At 40.1% G+C, this 13,461-nt stretch overlaps 1 protein-coding gene across 4 annotated transcripts in view; it reads left to right on the top strand.

Moving 5' to 3' along the window:
• The window catches only part of SPTLC2 (serine palmitoyltransferase long chain base subunit 2), a 72,308-nt gene extending 58,847 nt beyond the window's left edge, over window positions 1-13,461 (top strand). For 3 of the 4 annotated variants that reach the window (XM_074868502.1, XM_074868505.1, XM_074868504.1), the window contains exons 10-12: window positions 4,720-4,855; window positions 7,516-7,645; window positions 12,750-13,461. In XM_074868502.1, the coding sequence (XP_074724603.1) occupies window positions 4,720-4,855; window positions 7,516-7,645; window positions 12,750-12,869 (386 nt within the window). In that variant the 3' untranslated portion in view covers window positions 12,870-13,461. Of the gene's footprint in view, window positions 1-4,719; window positions 4,856-7,515; window positions 7,646-8,651; window positions 9,401-12,749 lie in introns of those variants that run through there. The other variant, XM_074868503.1, reaches the window with a different exon arrangement.

The following is a 13,461-nucleotide window of genomic DNA, read 5'->3' as shown; positions in this document are numbered from 1 at the left end:
AAATACAGATGAGTTTCTCTGATATGCCTCTTTAATAAACCCATTGCAAGAGGAATTTAGATTTGGTGTGGTGGAACGTGCAGTCCCCTTTTTGTTTTGCAGGTAACTATGGTAAGTATCAACTTAATTTCTGCTTCAAGAAGAAATTTGCTTAAATATCTCCAAGATAATGTTTGCACAATAAATTCTGACTTTCTGAGCAATATGACTTATAAAGCAGGGGCCTTCTCAAGTGATGAAATACCATTCTTTTAGCCTGTGGGAATCTGTCCTGGCAGAGATACTAATTTACTTTCCACTAGGGTTGTGGGGAATATGCATCTCATGTGCCTTTAGATACATAATGGAATCTAAAGTGCTTTCTCTAGGGTGTTGGAATATTTTTTTTTTTTTTCAGGGAGATGCCATCTGCATTTTTTAAAGAATATTGCTTGCCTTACATATTTGTAAGACTAGATAAGTTGTATCGTAAAATGTCAGAAAAGAGAAATATTCTCCCTTAGCCCAAATCCAGAAACACCATCTTTTGAAGCTTGTTTAGAAGTGGGCAAAAGTTTGCTGTTCATATTGGACAGTATGTGCTACATAGTGGAAGAATGGTAAAAATACTACAGCCAGTCAGCCGTTACTTACTGTATTGGTTCGACTGATAGTCCTGAACCCTTCTGCTGCAGAAACTCTAAAGCCTGACTTGTCTGTTGTGTTAAGTTGCTTAGGGTTTATAAATGCAAAAGCATACATGTGGCATTCTTGGCCATGTAGAGTAGATAACAACCATGATGTTATGGGCAATACCTTAGAGCAAAAGGTTTGAGAGGAGCTCTGAGTGACTTCCTCAGCAAAGCTTCTGCTGATCTGGGAGTTCACACTTGGTTATTAGCACCTGGGCTAGGATAACTGCAACTCTGTACTATGTATTCTGCACTTAAAGTGTACAGTAAAACAAATGTTGGTATGAAAATGAGCAATGCCAATTTAAAGTGACTGCCTGTTATCTTGGACTGGTATAAGGTTATCTCAAGTAAAAGCACGTTCCTCTTCAGTCAGCTATAAATATTCAGCCCATCTTAGCTATCCAAGCAGAGGCAATTGTTGTATTTCTTTTCTCTGTTCTTTTTTCTTTATCTGCTGAGTCCACACAGCTACAGCTCTGAGTTGAGGGTGGTAAAGGGAGAGTGTTTCTCCCCTTTAAGTGGCATGTGACCTTTACTTTTGATGCAGTGGCAGCATGTTCTTTAGGGGATACATGTTGGCTTTAGACTAAATGATGCCCAGGCTATTACAAGCAAGAAAGTGTGTTACTAGATTGCAAGAGCAATCTTGTTATGACTGCAGTGAACTTGCAAAAAGAAATAAAAGCAAAGGAGAAGTTATTAGTTAATCCTCTAATTCCACTGTAGGTCTGTCAGTAGCTAGTTTAAGCCATTTACAGGACCCATAAGAGACTTCAGATCAGTTGCTCTGATAAGGGGTTCTAGTCTTCTAACCTTTTGAAGAACTCTGTTCCAGTAATCCTCCTTTTCTTCCCCCTTTCCTTCCCTCCCTGAAGGTCATCACATTCCAGTTTCCTAGATGAAAGGATGTTACCAGAATTGTTGCACAATTCCTATGTGAGAACAATTGACAGGGTGGTGTCTCAGCTGGCCTTTTTTGGGTGGTCTTAAAAATGAAGCTACATACTGCCAAGAAAGCCAGCTGCAGTCCTGGCAGTCTTTTGAGGCCTACAGTTGAGCAGATATGGACAGAACTCTGAGCTTCAGAAGGTGTTTGGGCTGGGAGGGGATTTGGAGGTCCTGTCTGAATGCTCAAGCACTGTTTGGGTACAGGTGGGACTAACAGTGGTACCTAGTCACTGCTGTCTCCAGGCACTGCTTGGTTTGTCTCTGTGGTCTCGGAAAACATGGTAAAACTGCAGTAGCAGTTAACAGCCTGCTACGCTACTGTGTACCGGTGGGGCTGAACCAGCAAATACTAAGAGCTGAACTTTGGGTGTATGCTTGTTGCATAACATTGCAAACCCTATTCAATTAGCATGTGGCATCACTCTTCAAGTGCAGGAATTTGTAGCGGAGTAGGAGACTAAATGTGTTGGAGTGCAGAGGAGAGTAGATGCACAGGATGCAGGAAGAAAGGGAAGTGGAGGGCAAAGAACCTGTGCCCAGTTCTTGTTCGATTCCTGGTGCTTTGCTTCACCACGACTACCACAACTTCAGAAGATGGTAATGACATGTGGTGGGTAGTGATAAGACACCACTGAATATGTTTTCAAGTTCTTGGTAATATTGTTGTAGCCATGGGTGACAAGTTTTTAGTGAGGTACTAATTTCATTATTAGACTGATGGTTCTGGAGCAAAGTAAAAGCTGACAGGCTTTTGAGACCCACAAATCTGAAGAAGGCAAGTGTTTTCCAAATCTGTCAGTTGCTGTAGTAGGTGATTACATCTCTGTAGAGAAGTGAAATCTGAAAGACTTGTGCATGAAACTTGTTTACATCTCAAAGCACTCTTCAATTTGTAAGGACAAATCTAGAATCATAAACTACTTTTATGGGAAAGAGTTTAAGGAGGACTGTGAAGCAGTTGCCAACTACAAATTAAGGTTGCTCTTTAATCTTTAGCCTGGAAGGCTCCCAGCAACTTGGAAAAGGGGGTGAATGTGGAGGGGAAAACTATAAAGGTGCTTACATTCCTTCTGCTTGAAGCACTGTAAACTCATTGCTTGATGGGAGCATGGAGAGAATGATTATATGGGAGAAGCTGTATTCCTGGTTTGGAAGAGGGGCTGATCACAAGAGTTGTATCCAGCTGTGTACGTTAACTTACTACTCTCATAGTGGTGAAATCTCATGTGTATTTTGATGGGATTGTACATCGTTGATTTGAGATGTTGTCAGAAGTTGTGCATGTCTGTATAGGAGAAAGGCAGATGCAGCTTTCTTGGAAGGTACCATAGTAGCTTTTTTCCTGCGTGTTGATTGCTCTGGACATTTGTGTTTTTATTGGTTGTCTCAATGTTAGAAATGCAAGTAGTGGCTTTTGGCCCAGTACCTGTAGTATCTTGTAGCAGGCCTGTTTCTTTTTATTTTGTTGGGTTGTTGGGGTTTTTTTTGAACCTCACTTAGCAGTCTTGGGTATTTTAAATCACCAAATAATTGGTTTAGAGAACCACAAGAGAAAGCTGGGTCCCTACTAGAGGGTCTGATCGATGTGAGCCAATGAAAAAAGTGAGTTTCATAAGCACAAGATGCCATTGTATTTTACTGAAATCTTACTGCTTTTTGGGGAAGAAGAATTAAGCTTCTGCAGAAACTCTGGGGGAGAAAAGATTAAGAAGTGGAGAAAAGATTAAGTTAGTGAAGAAGAAGAGATGTCTTAAATGGCAGTGAATGCTGTTAAAAATACCAGCTCCTACCCACTAATGATAGGCCAGGTTTTGCAAACTTAACAGGTTTCATCCTTTTTTCTCATGCTTTACCTTTGGAATTTTGCCTTCGATTGCATGGTTGTGGGTGGAATGTCTGATACTTTTGGGACAAAAACTATATAGGTTCTTAATTACATTTGTTCTGACCTGGAGCAGAGCTATGTGGGTGATGTTTCTTTGAGACCTGGTGTTCCTTTTGGTTAATCACTTTGTTATCTACAACTTTAAAGGAAGATGATTAATATCTAGCAGCCAACTTCACTATGTGGGATAGATCTGCACTGCTATAGATTTAATGCTTCAGTATATGAATCGCCCATCTGGTGAAATCAGTGTTTGGATAATCAATTATCCAGAAATATACTCTGTGGACCAGAGACAAGTAATTATAAATGTTACTTATTATAGTCTCATCAATGGCATCGTGCTCAAGCTCTTAAACACATTAGATTATTCATTCACCAGGAATGCATTATCATCTGCTTAGGTGAGATGGTGTGGAACTTTTTCTGGGCAATACAGAAACCTAGTACACTGTGCTAGGCTACAATTTAATTAACTGATAAATAGGTTGTCCTATGCATATCTGAGTAGCTGAAATACTTAAATTATACTAGCTGTCTAATGTCTTGTATGGTAATTGTGACAAATGTCAAAAAAAAAATCCGTACAGAATTGGCTGAATACGTTATAAATTGGCTGCTGCTGCTTACGCAAAGTGAGCTGAGTTGTCAGAATTAATCAGTTTAATTTAAACACAGCTCATTTTAACTGAAAAAGGTTAGGGAGTAGCCACATGATCAGTTCAACAAGCAGGTCTAAGGAGGAAAGTAGTAATTTCCATTAATACAGATTAGCAGGATAAAACATGGTGAACAGCCCCAGTTGATTCAGTAGGTTTCCATTAATTATTTGAAGTATAAGCAAACTCTTCAAGATGCAGATACCAGTGAATTCTGAGCAAATTCTGAATCTTGTTTAAAAGCAGGTAACTGCCTTGTTTTGCCTGGTGGTACTTGATTAAAAACCTGATATGGAAAGAACAGGGAGTGTTTGGACTTGATGGTTGTGCTTGTCTTAGTCCATTTGGCTATACCCTTATCAGGAAATGAGTGATTAATCTTGATTACATGAGGGAGAAAGACTGCAAGTTCTAGTTTGTATTTAATTTTAACACTTCCATAAGCACAAGTGGTACATTCATAGTTTGTACTTGAGCTAGAGGTCTTGTGTTGCAGTTACGCATGTTACTTATGACTATTGTGTTCACGGTCTTATCTTAATTTCTTTTCTAGGGAAAGCACGTGTGCAGCAGCTAGCAGAGAACACAAGATATTTCAGGAGACGACTGAAAGAGATGGGCTTTATCATCTATGGAAATGAAGATTCCCCTGTTGTGCCTCTGATGCTGTACATGCCAGCAAAAATTGGGTAGGTTTAGCAGGGTAACTTCTCATCCCTCTTCTTTGAAGCTAGGGTAGTACAAGAATATTAAGACTTTTCTAAATATAAGAAAAGACTGGTTTGATTTTTGCTTTTATGATCATTACTGAGTCTTATAAAAGATAGAAACTTCCTATAAGTGATCTTGAGAAAATAGAGGCTTGTAGCTTGTGGCAGCAAGAAATCACTTCAGGGAAGCAATTTTACCACTACATGCCATGTTATAAAAGTTGGGGGTTTTTTCATTTTATTTATATGTAAAGTGTATATGTATGCTGAAGAGAAGCACATTGAATGGAGATTAACATTAAAAGCCACTGGAGGAATCTTTCAACCAGCTCCTGTATCAGAAGTAGCCAACATTTCCATAGATAAACTCTGAAAATTAAAAAAAAAAAAAAAAAAAAGGCAGGCAGGTGGGACACAGCAACCTGTATTTGATGAATCCCAAGTTTTTTAAGATGTGTGGTTTTAATAGCTCAGGTATTGTTACTGTAAATACTAGTAGAACTGCAACACATAGCTTTATAAATGCTTATGAACTTGTGGGCTGCTGTGTGGATAATTAAGGCTAAAATTCTGCAAACAGGATATAATGTATATATTAAAAATTTGTGCAACATAAAAGCCTGATTTCAAAGGCAACTTGGTTTTGATAGCTGCTTCTCAGTGTCCATGCATAATGCAGTGCTCAACCAGCACTTTCAAATTTGGAAAGCACAGCTTCATTTTAAGCCATACGGAACATCTCTAGTGCTCTTCTAGCTCAGTTAGGTTCACTCTAAGTACTGTGGTTCTGTGAGGGAACATTTTCCAGCACTTTGTATGCAGCTAGATAGATTCTTCCTTCACCCTTCTCAGTATAACCAAATTTAAAAGGCCTGTAACCTTTATGGGCAGTGTAGAGTCTGCAGTGTGTGCCATCCAGCACACAGAGGCGTGCTGTTTCTATCACCCAGCTGCTCTACCAGTCAGTAAAATCTTTTCACTGGAAATGTTCATGGAAATATTTATTAGCTGAGCAGTTAGGCCAGTAAATTAAAAAATGAGCAAGAACACAGATCTCTGTTAGCCCTTAGGATCTACATCAGGTCTATTTCATCCTTTCTTTGTCTTTTGTAGTCTGTTTTTAAAATAGTCTGAGAGTACTAAATGGGTACAAAATTAAGTGTATCAGGATGCACCTATTTATAAGGAAAATAGTTTAGCATGTTGTGATTTAACCCCAGCCAGTAACTTAGCACCACACCGCTACTCTCTCAGTCCACCCTGGTGGGATGGGGGAGAGAATCAGAAGAGTAAAAGTGAGAAAACTCATGGGTTGAAATAAAGACAGTTTAATGGGGAAAGCAAAAGCTGTGTGCACAAGCAAAGCAAAATAAGGAATTCATTCACCATTTCCCATCAGCAGGCAGGCGTTCAGCCATCTCCAGGAAAGCAGGGCTCCATCATGCGTAACGGTTACTTGGGAAGACAAACGCCATCACTCCGAATGTACCCTAGTGCCGCCTCCTTCCCTGAGTGTTATATGCTGAGCATGACATCACATGGTCTGGGATATCCCTTTGGGCAGTTGGGGTCAGCTGTCCCGGCTGTGTCCCCTCCCAATTTCTTGTGCACCCCCAGCCTCCTCGCTGGTGGGGTGGTGTGAGAGGCAGAAAAGGCCTTGGCTCTGTGTAAGCACTGCTTAGTGGTAACAAAAACATCTCTGCATTATCAACACTTTTCAGTACAAATCCAAAACATAGCCCCATAGTAGCTACTATGAAGAAAATTAACTCTATCCCAGCCAAAACCAGCACATAGCAGAAGTAAAATGCAGAAAATTTAAAAACCTAATAAATGGATGTTATTTTTATACGTTCTTATAAGCCTCTTAAGTTCATTGCTACTTCTCAAGGCAAAGTAGTTTCAAAAAAGATTAACCATTTCCTGTGGCTTTTATAAACACCCACAATTGCACTGCCATTCCAGAAAGGATCTAGATCTTCATGCCTCTCATCACATAAATCACAGCCACTAATTTCTTTAATCCCCATTGTTTTGTTGAAGATACTGTGTGACAGTTGTATGAGGTTTTTGCACCTTCCTTAAAAATAGTTGGTATTGGATTAGATGATCTCGATTTACTGTGGCAATTCCGTGGTTCCCATGATAGGCACTTAGAAAGTGTTACATTCTGTGACACCATCATGTACTTTAATTGAATTAAATTGGTGAAAACAAACCATCTTGAAACTGCAGAAGAATCTGCTTTGGGGGATCGCAGCATGGGGCATTCCTTGTATAGTCAAACTTCTGAGCCAAAATCCCTGTTTCCTCTCAGAAAGATTTCCAAGCTTAGGTTACAAATCCACTTAGAAACAGCCTGCTAAAAGACCAGCCTCTGCCACATATAATCTTTCAGCTTTGTTAGAACTTAATACAGTGAAATCTTTTGAGGAGGACCACCTTGCGATTGAATTAAAAAAAGGCTTTTGTGAACAGGCATTCTGCCTCTAAAAGAAAACACTGGCAGCTCCAATTTGTGGTCTTACAGGCTTGCTTTAACAAAGGTCTGCATGCGTTAACATACTGAGACCTTCATGCTGCTGCTGCTTTGCCTCCACTGATATCATTCTGACGATCTTTCTTGTTCTTTCTGTCAGTGCATTTGGGCGTGAGATGCTGAAGCGGAACATCGGTGTTGTGGTTGTGGGCTTCCCTGCCACCCCCATCATTGAGTCCAGAGCCAGATTCTGTTTGTCTGCAGCTCATACCAAAGAGATGCTTGATACGGTAAGTGTTTCATCTTGTCTTCCTTCTTCTCGTGCCTTCTATAAACAGATAAAACAATTGTCTGTTTTTTGTAGACTGGTTCAGTGTTTGGTATACAAACTAGTTGAACCTAACGTTCAAAGCCTTGTGTAGTAGAGCTGGCGATGACGCCATCTCTTTTCTTGCTTCAACAATGCAGAATGGCTGCCTACAGTAAATCTCAGGGACTTTCTTTTCCTATTTTAAATGATGTGAGAGAGTGTCTCATTCCATTGGGACAATGCTTTTTCTCCTCTTAAGAGTCTCTACCTTCCACTGAATGTTTTAGAAGGAAAAAATTCTGCTTCTTCTAGATGCAGAAGGTAAGGGAAGAAAAAAGCCTGAGAACCTCCAAAACATCTATATTCTTCTCAAAAGCAAGTGCAAACCTCAGCACATGATTACCAGTGAGAACTTTTATTCCAAAGGTTACTGTTCCAGTTTTTGTTTACAGCTTCAGAGCACTGTATCTTAAATGATCCTGTCCTAAATGAGTCTGTGTCATGTGCAATGACTCCTGCCTGCACTAAGCATGTTCCAGCGGGAATAGAGGTCCCCTCTAAGGAGGCCTGCATTACAATTAGGAGATGCTGCCTTAAAAATTAAGGATGGAAGTTAATCTCTGACTAATATAGGTGAGAGGGGATTATATGAATAAACCTGACTATCCTCATTATGTTTTGGTGTGGGTGGTAACTACATTCATTTTTGAGTCTTCTGAATAATCTGATGGACATGTACATGGGCTGTCTTAGGCTCTGTCAAAGTTCTCCATTGTATTCTTTTCCCCACTTTGCTGTTCTGTGACTTAGAACCTAAGCTAGGTTGAGTCATGACCTTGGACTTCAGGAGAGTAGACGCTGTCCTGTTCAGAGACCTGCTTGAAAGAATCCCAAAGGATGAGGTCCCGAAGAGAGGAGGTGTCCAGGATAGCTGGTTGATTTTTTTTTTTTTTTTTTTTATTCCGCCCCCCCATCCTGACTTACAGGAGAGAAAATGTAGTGGGAAGCCTGCACAGATGAACAAACCCAACAAAAACATAAAATGGAAGCATGTAAGAGGTGCAACCCAGGAGGAATAGAGAGACAGTGCTGAGCATACAGTCAGGAAAGCCAAAGTCCATGTGGAACTGAGTCTATCAAAGGACATGAAATGCAGCAGGCAGGGCTTTTGTGGGGACATTAGTAGCAAAAGGAAGAGCAGAGAAAATGTGGGGCTGCTGCTGAATGACATAGGGATCAGGTGACATGCAAGAGGCCAGGGTACTCAGTGCCTTTGTTACCTCAGTCTTTACTGATGAGTCTTGCCTTCAGTAATCCTGGGCCTGTGAGGTCAGTGGAAAACTATGGAGCAAAGACAACTTACCCTTGGTGTGAAGGAGAATCAAATAAGGGAACTTTTAAACAAAGTGAACATACACAAGTCTGGGACCTGATAGGATGCACCCACAAGTATTGAGGGAGCTGGCTGTCACTGCAAGGCCACTCTTGATTATCATCTTTAGAAGATCATGGTGACTGGGAGAGGTTCCTGAGGATTGGAAGAAAGCACATGTAACCACTGACTTCAAGAAGGGCAAGAAGTGTGGAACTGCAGGTTGAGAAGCCTCACCTTCATCCTTGGGAAGATGATGGAGAAAAAAAAAATCCTTGAAACTATTTTCAAACATTTTATGGGCAAGAAGGTGATTGGGAGTAGTTATCATGGAGTTATGAAAGGGAAATCATGCACAGTGTCCAGATATGATGAGGTGGTAACACTTCAGTACATGAACAGCAAATGTGACATACAAACAGATATTTACTAATTGCTTGGGAAAAAAAAAATCAAACTTTTCACACTTCACTGCCACAGAACTTTCAAATCAACAGCTGAAAATAGCTCTTTTTTTTATTATTATTTTGGTTTTGTTAGGAAAAATAGTAAGGTGGTGGGTGGTGTGTGCAGGTTAGTAATGTATATTTAGTGTCGTTCTTTATCAGTTAAACAACCTGCCATGTATCTGTGGTGCTGTAGTTGCTGCTTCTGAGTTGTTTCTGCCTTGTAAGACCTGAGAGATTCTGCGCTGACACTCTTAACAGCAGATTGCTTAAGAAGTTACTTCCCAGCTACTTGTCCTGCTACTCTTCCCATAATTATCCCAATTCAGTTGTTTCTGTTACAAACAAAAATTCTGAAACGGTATGTTTGGACAAGGCCCTCTCCTTCCCTTTCTTTCCCCCCCATATAAAATGAATAGTATCAGGGACTTGGCTCAGAGCATGGTAATAGAACTGAGAGCATTGACACAAATGGAGAAGCAGTAACTTCTGGCCAGGTGGACATGGAGGGGTGCATGCGAAGGAGGTGGGAGGAGGGAAAAGAAAGAAAACTGAAGTCTCTGAAATCATATTGTTGCAAACTGAGCTACAACTGAAACCATGCAGACTCGATGTGCTGGCACTACCTGAGCAATCATGAAGCCTTGCTGTTGATTGGATTCTTGGTCTTCTCTCTTAGTGACTGGCTGGAGTCTTTACCGTAACAAGCTGCTTTTGCAGGGTCTATATAAGTATTATATCTGCTCTCTTCCAAAATCAATCTGTAACTTTTATTACTCTGCTAAAAAAAAGCTTTTTTCCTGTCAATTCACTTACAAGTCTTTCTGTTTTCCAGAAAATGTTTCAAGTTTTGTGAATTTAACTCTAAAGACTCATTTCTAGAGTACCCCTGTAGGTGCTAAATGCTCTAAATCAAGGAAATGCTTGTTTAATATATTAGGGCTTGTCTGCCTAAGAAAATTAATCTGGGACAAAATGAGGTGTGAATTTTGAAGTGAATGAAGAAATCCTGATTTAGCTCAGTATGTGGAGGCTTTGTTCCAAGTTAGTGTAATCCACTTCAAGGTTTAAAACAGCTGCATGCTCTGAACCCAGAACACTGGCAAGAGGAGTTAATAAGGAGCAAGCCTTTGTGTCAGTGACTTTGTGTTGTGTTTTCTAGTGATGCAGTGAAAGGGGATTGATTTCAGGCAGCTAATCATTAAGGCAACCCTCAGATCTGATTCCCTTGCTGAACTGTGGCAACAATATCCAGGAAGAAAAAAAACCTGAAATTAATAGACTTTGAGAGAGCTGGCAGAGAGCTTCTTCAAGTCAGTGACAGAGAGGAGAACTTGGTAGCCCATCTGTGTGTGCTGCATGGATGCTAACTAGGGCTGTTACAGCATCTTTTCTAAACAGAATTTATCCAGGTTTGGAGCATGGGTAGGAGAAGCTTGTCTTGTAAATGCTGATATTTGTAATGCTCTCTTGTTCTTACTAAATAAACCCACATGATGGGGAACAGTTCTCAGTTACAATTTTAACTGTTTTACATAAATAGAACTTCCTTGCCTGAAAATATTTGGCTCAGGATCAGAGTGAAGTCCCTCATAACCTGCATCCCTGTGGGCTGGTGCTTTCTTTTTAGTGATGAAAATATATTACACTCTCCTGAAGTCAGAGTTCACCAATGCCATTTCCTTTGTAGTCTTTACTGGTCACATGGTCCTTTTTGTTTTAAATTAATAAAATCCTAAATCTGCATTCAAGAATAACAGTTAACAGACTCTTTCAACAGAAATTCAACCTTAAATTGTTTCCATATGGGATCTTTACTTAAAGCTCTGGCAAACTGTGCCCACAGTTTTGTTTTGTTTTGTTTTTACCGAGGTCCAACTTCTGGCTTTGTCATTCACCCAGATTTTAAGAGTGGAGAGGTTTTTGCTGCCAGATATAACACGCATGAGGGGCCATTGTTTAAAGAAACAAAAACTTGGAACTATCTATCCAGGAAGGAAAAACATGTAGGGATATTAACCTCCGTCTGCCAGCTAGTCTCAAGAGACAGGCATTTGACCCAGAACATGTTAAAATTGGAGCATTAATGTTGAATTAGTGGCATTCTGAAGGAATGCTGAGTGTACCTATTTGAATAAGTTTACAGTTCAAGGGAGTGCAGAATGCCAGCCTTTGAGTTCAAAAATCACATTGGATTTGGAAATCATCTTCTGAACTGATTTGTCACTTGCCTATATAAGATAAAGAGCATCACATACGGTTACAGATTTCTCTGCAGCAACTGTTAATTTTGTACCTTGCTCCAGGAGTGTTCTGTAGAGAAATTAATTAAAGTTTAGGGTTTGGCATTTAACAAAGCCTGTTGTGAACCAGTGTCTTACCAAAGAGATTGCAACATAAAGTAAGTATGATTAACTGAGCCGGGACTTTCCTCATTTCTTATGCTAGCAGATGTTTGATCTCTGGTAAACTTCATAACATTTGCACTCAGGTCAAAACAGTGAAAACTTTTGTTAGCTGGCTAGCAGTGTTCTGGGCTGTCAGTTGCCTGAGTGTTGCCTTTGTGGCAACCTCAGTCACTGGGACTTGGTTTCTAGGGAGAAAATGCTTGGGATCCTACCCAGAATAACTTTTTTTAATTCCTTGGATTGGCTGGCAAAAATCTCGCATGCAATATTGTTTACAATACAGAGCTTGCATCTCTAGTAATATGTGGACAATGCAAACTAATAAATGTAAATATAACAGATGCATTAATAGAATTTGTCAGTACAGTATTGCAGTTTGCCTTTCGTTATCTTGCAATTTAAAAAATACAGTAGGTCAGAGATGGTATACTAACACACATGTTGTTTTCATACTGAATGATACATAAAGAGGAGTCAAACCTCCATGTGCATATTTTTTTCTGCTTTAGCTTTATTACCTTCAAGAACACTGTTCTCAGTTTTTCTGTCTATGAATAGTCATGGCTTTTTTTGGGATGAGTGTGAAATTTGAGTTAGTATTGCTGGATTTTATGATCCTGCCTTGGAAGGAAAGTAGTCAGATGGGTGCAGAGTCACTCTTGGTTAAGTGACCAGTGCTGCTGACTTGGTCTTGAGACTTCCAAATGCTAAAATCAAAATCAGATCCTATGGACCTCTGAAGCTACAGACTTCTAGCACAGTAAAATCTCACTTAAGTAAAATGGCTGTCAGAGTAGTCTGCAGGCATGCAAAAAGGAAGATGTGCTGATAACTTGCTTGCATGTGTCTCTTTCTCAGGCTTTAAAAGAAATCAATGAAGTTGGGGATCTTTTGCAACTGAAATATTCCCGTCACCGATTGGTACCTCTCTTGGACCGGCCATTTGATGAGACAACATACGAAGAAACAGAAGACTGAACTCCCTCCATGTGCATTGGTGGGAGGGACACACCCCATGGGACACTCGCTGGCACACAGGCCACAGCGTCCATGAACAGCACACTTATGACTGCTTAGCATAAAAGACATTTCCTCACAATACTGAAGTGGCTCTAAATGGCATTTTGTAAATAGGGAGAGGAAAAAAAGCTTTGATTCCTGTGTCTTTGGGGTCTGGCCCTAGAGGTGCTTGGCTTTATTTTTCCTTGTTGCTTTTTTAATTTATTTGTCTCAATGAGTTCACAGCAACCCGAGTTGGCTGTGGCTGATCAGCTCAGACTTTGTGTGCACTATTAGCTTCCCAAATGCTGGCTGAGATGATGTGAGCATGTGTGACGCTGGCATGGCAGCATTTCCAGTGTCACTGCTAGGTGTCTGACCTTCCCAGTAAGGAGTGAGCTGACCTGTCTGTTCTTGGAGACTTCCTAGAGAAACTGTTGATTGCCAACTTTGACATATTTAACAAGATAGATAATCAACCAAAGTTTGTTTTTTTTTTTTTCTTTTGCAGTTACTTGTGTTTAAAACTTGAATTTAGCATTTTTAAAATAAATGTGTTGTTGACATGTCA

The sequence above is a fragment of the Strix uralensis genome, chromosome 4, assembly GCF_047716275.1.
Source record: "Strix uralensis isolate ZFMK-TIS-50842 chromosome 4, bStrUra1, whole genome shotgun sequence".
Classification (NCBI taxonomy): Eukaryota; Metazoa; Chordata; class Aves; order Strigiformes; family Strigidae; genus Strix; species Strix uralensis.
This window is presented reverse-complemented; position numbering and strand designations above follow the sequence as displayed.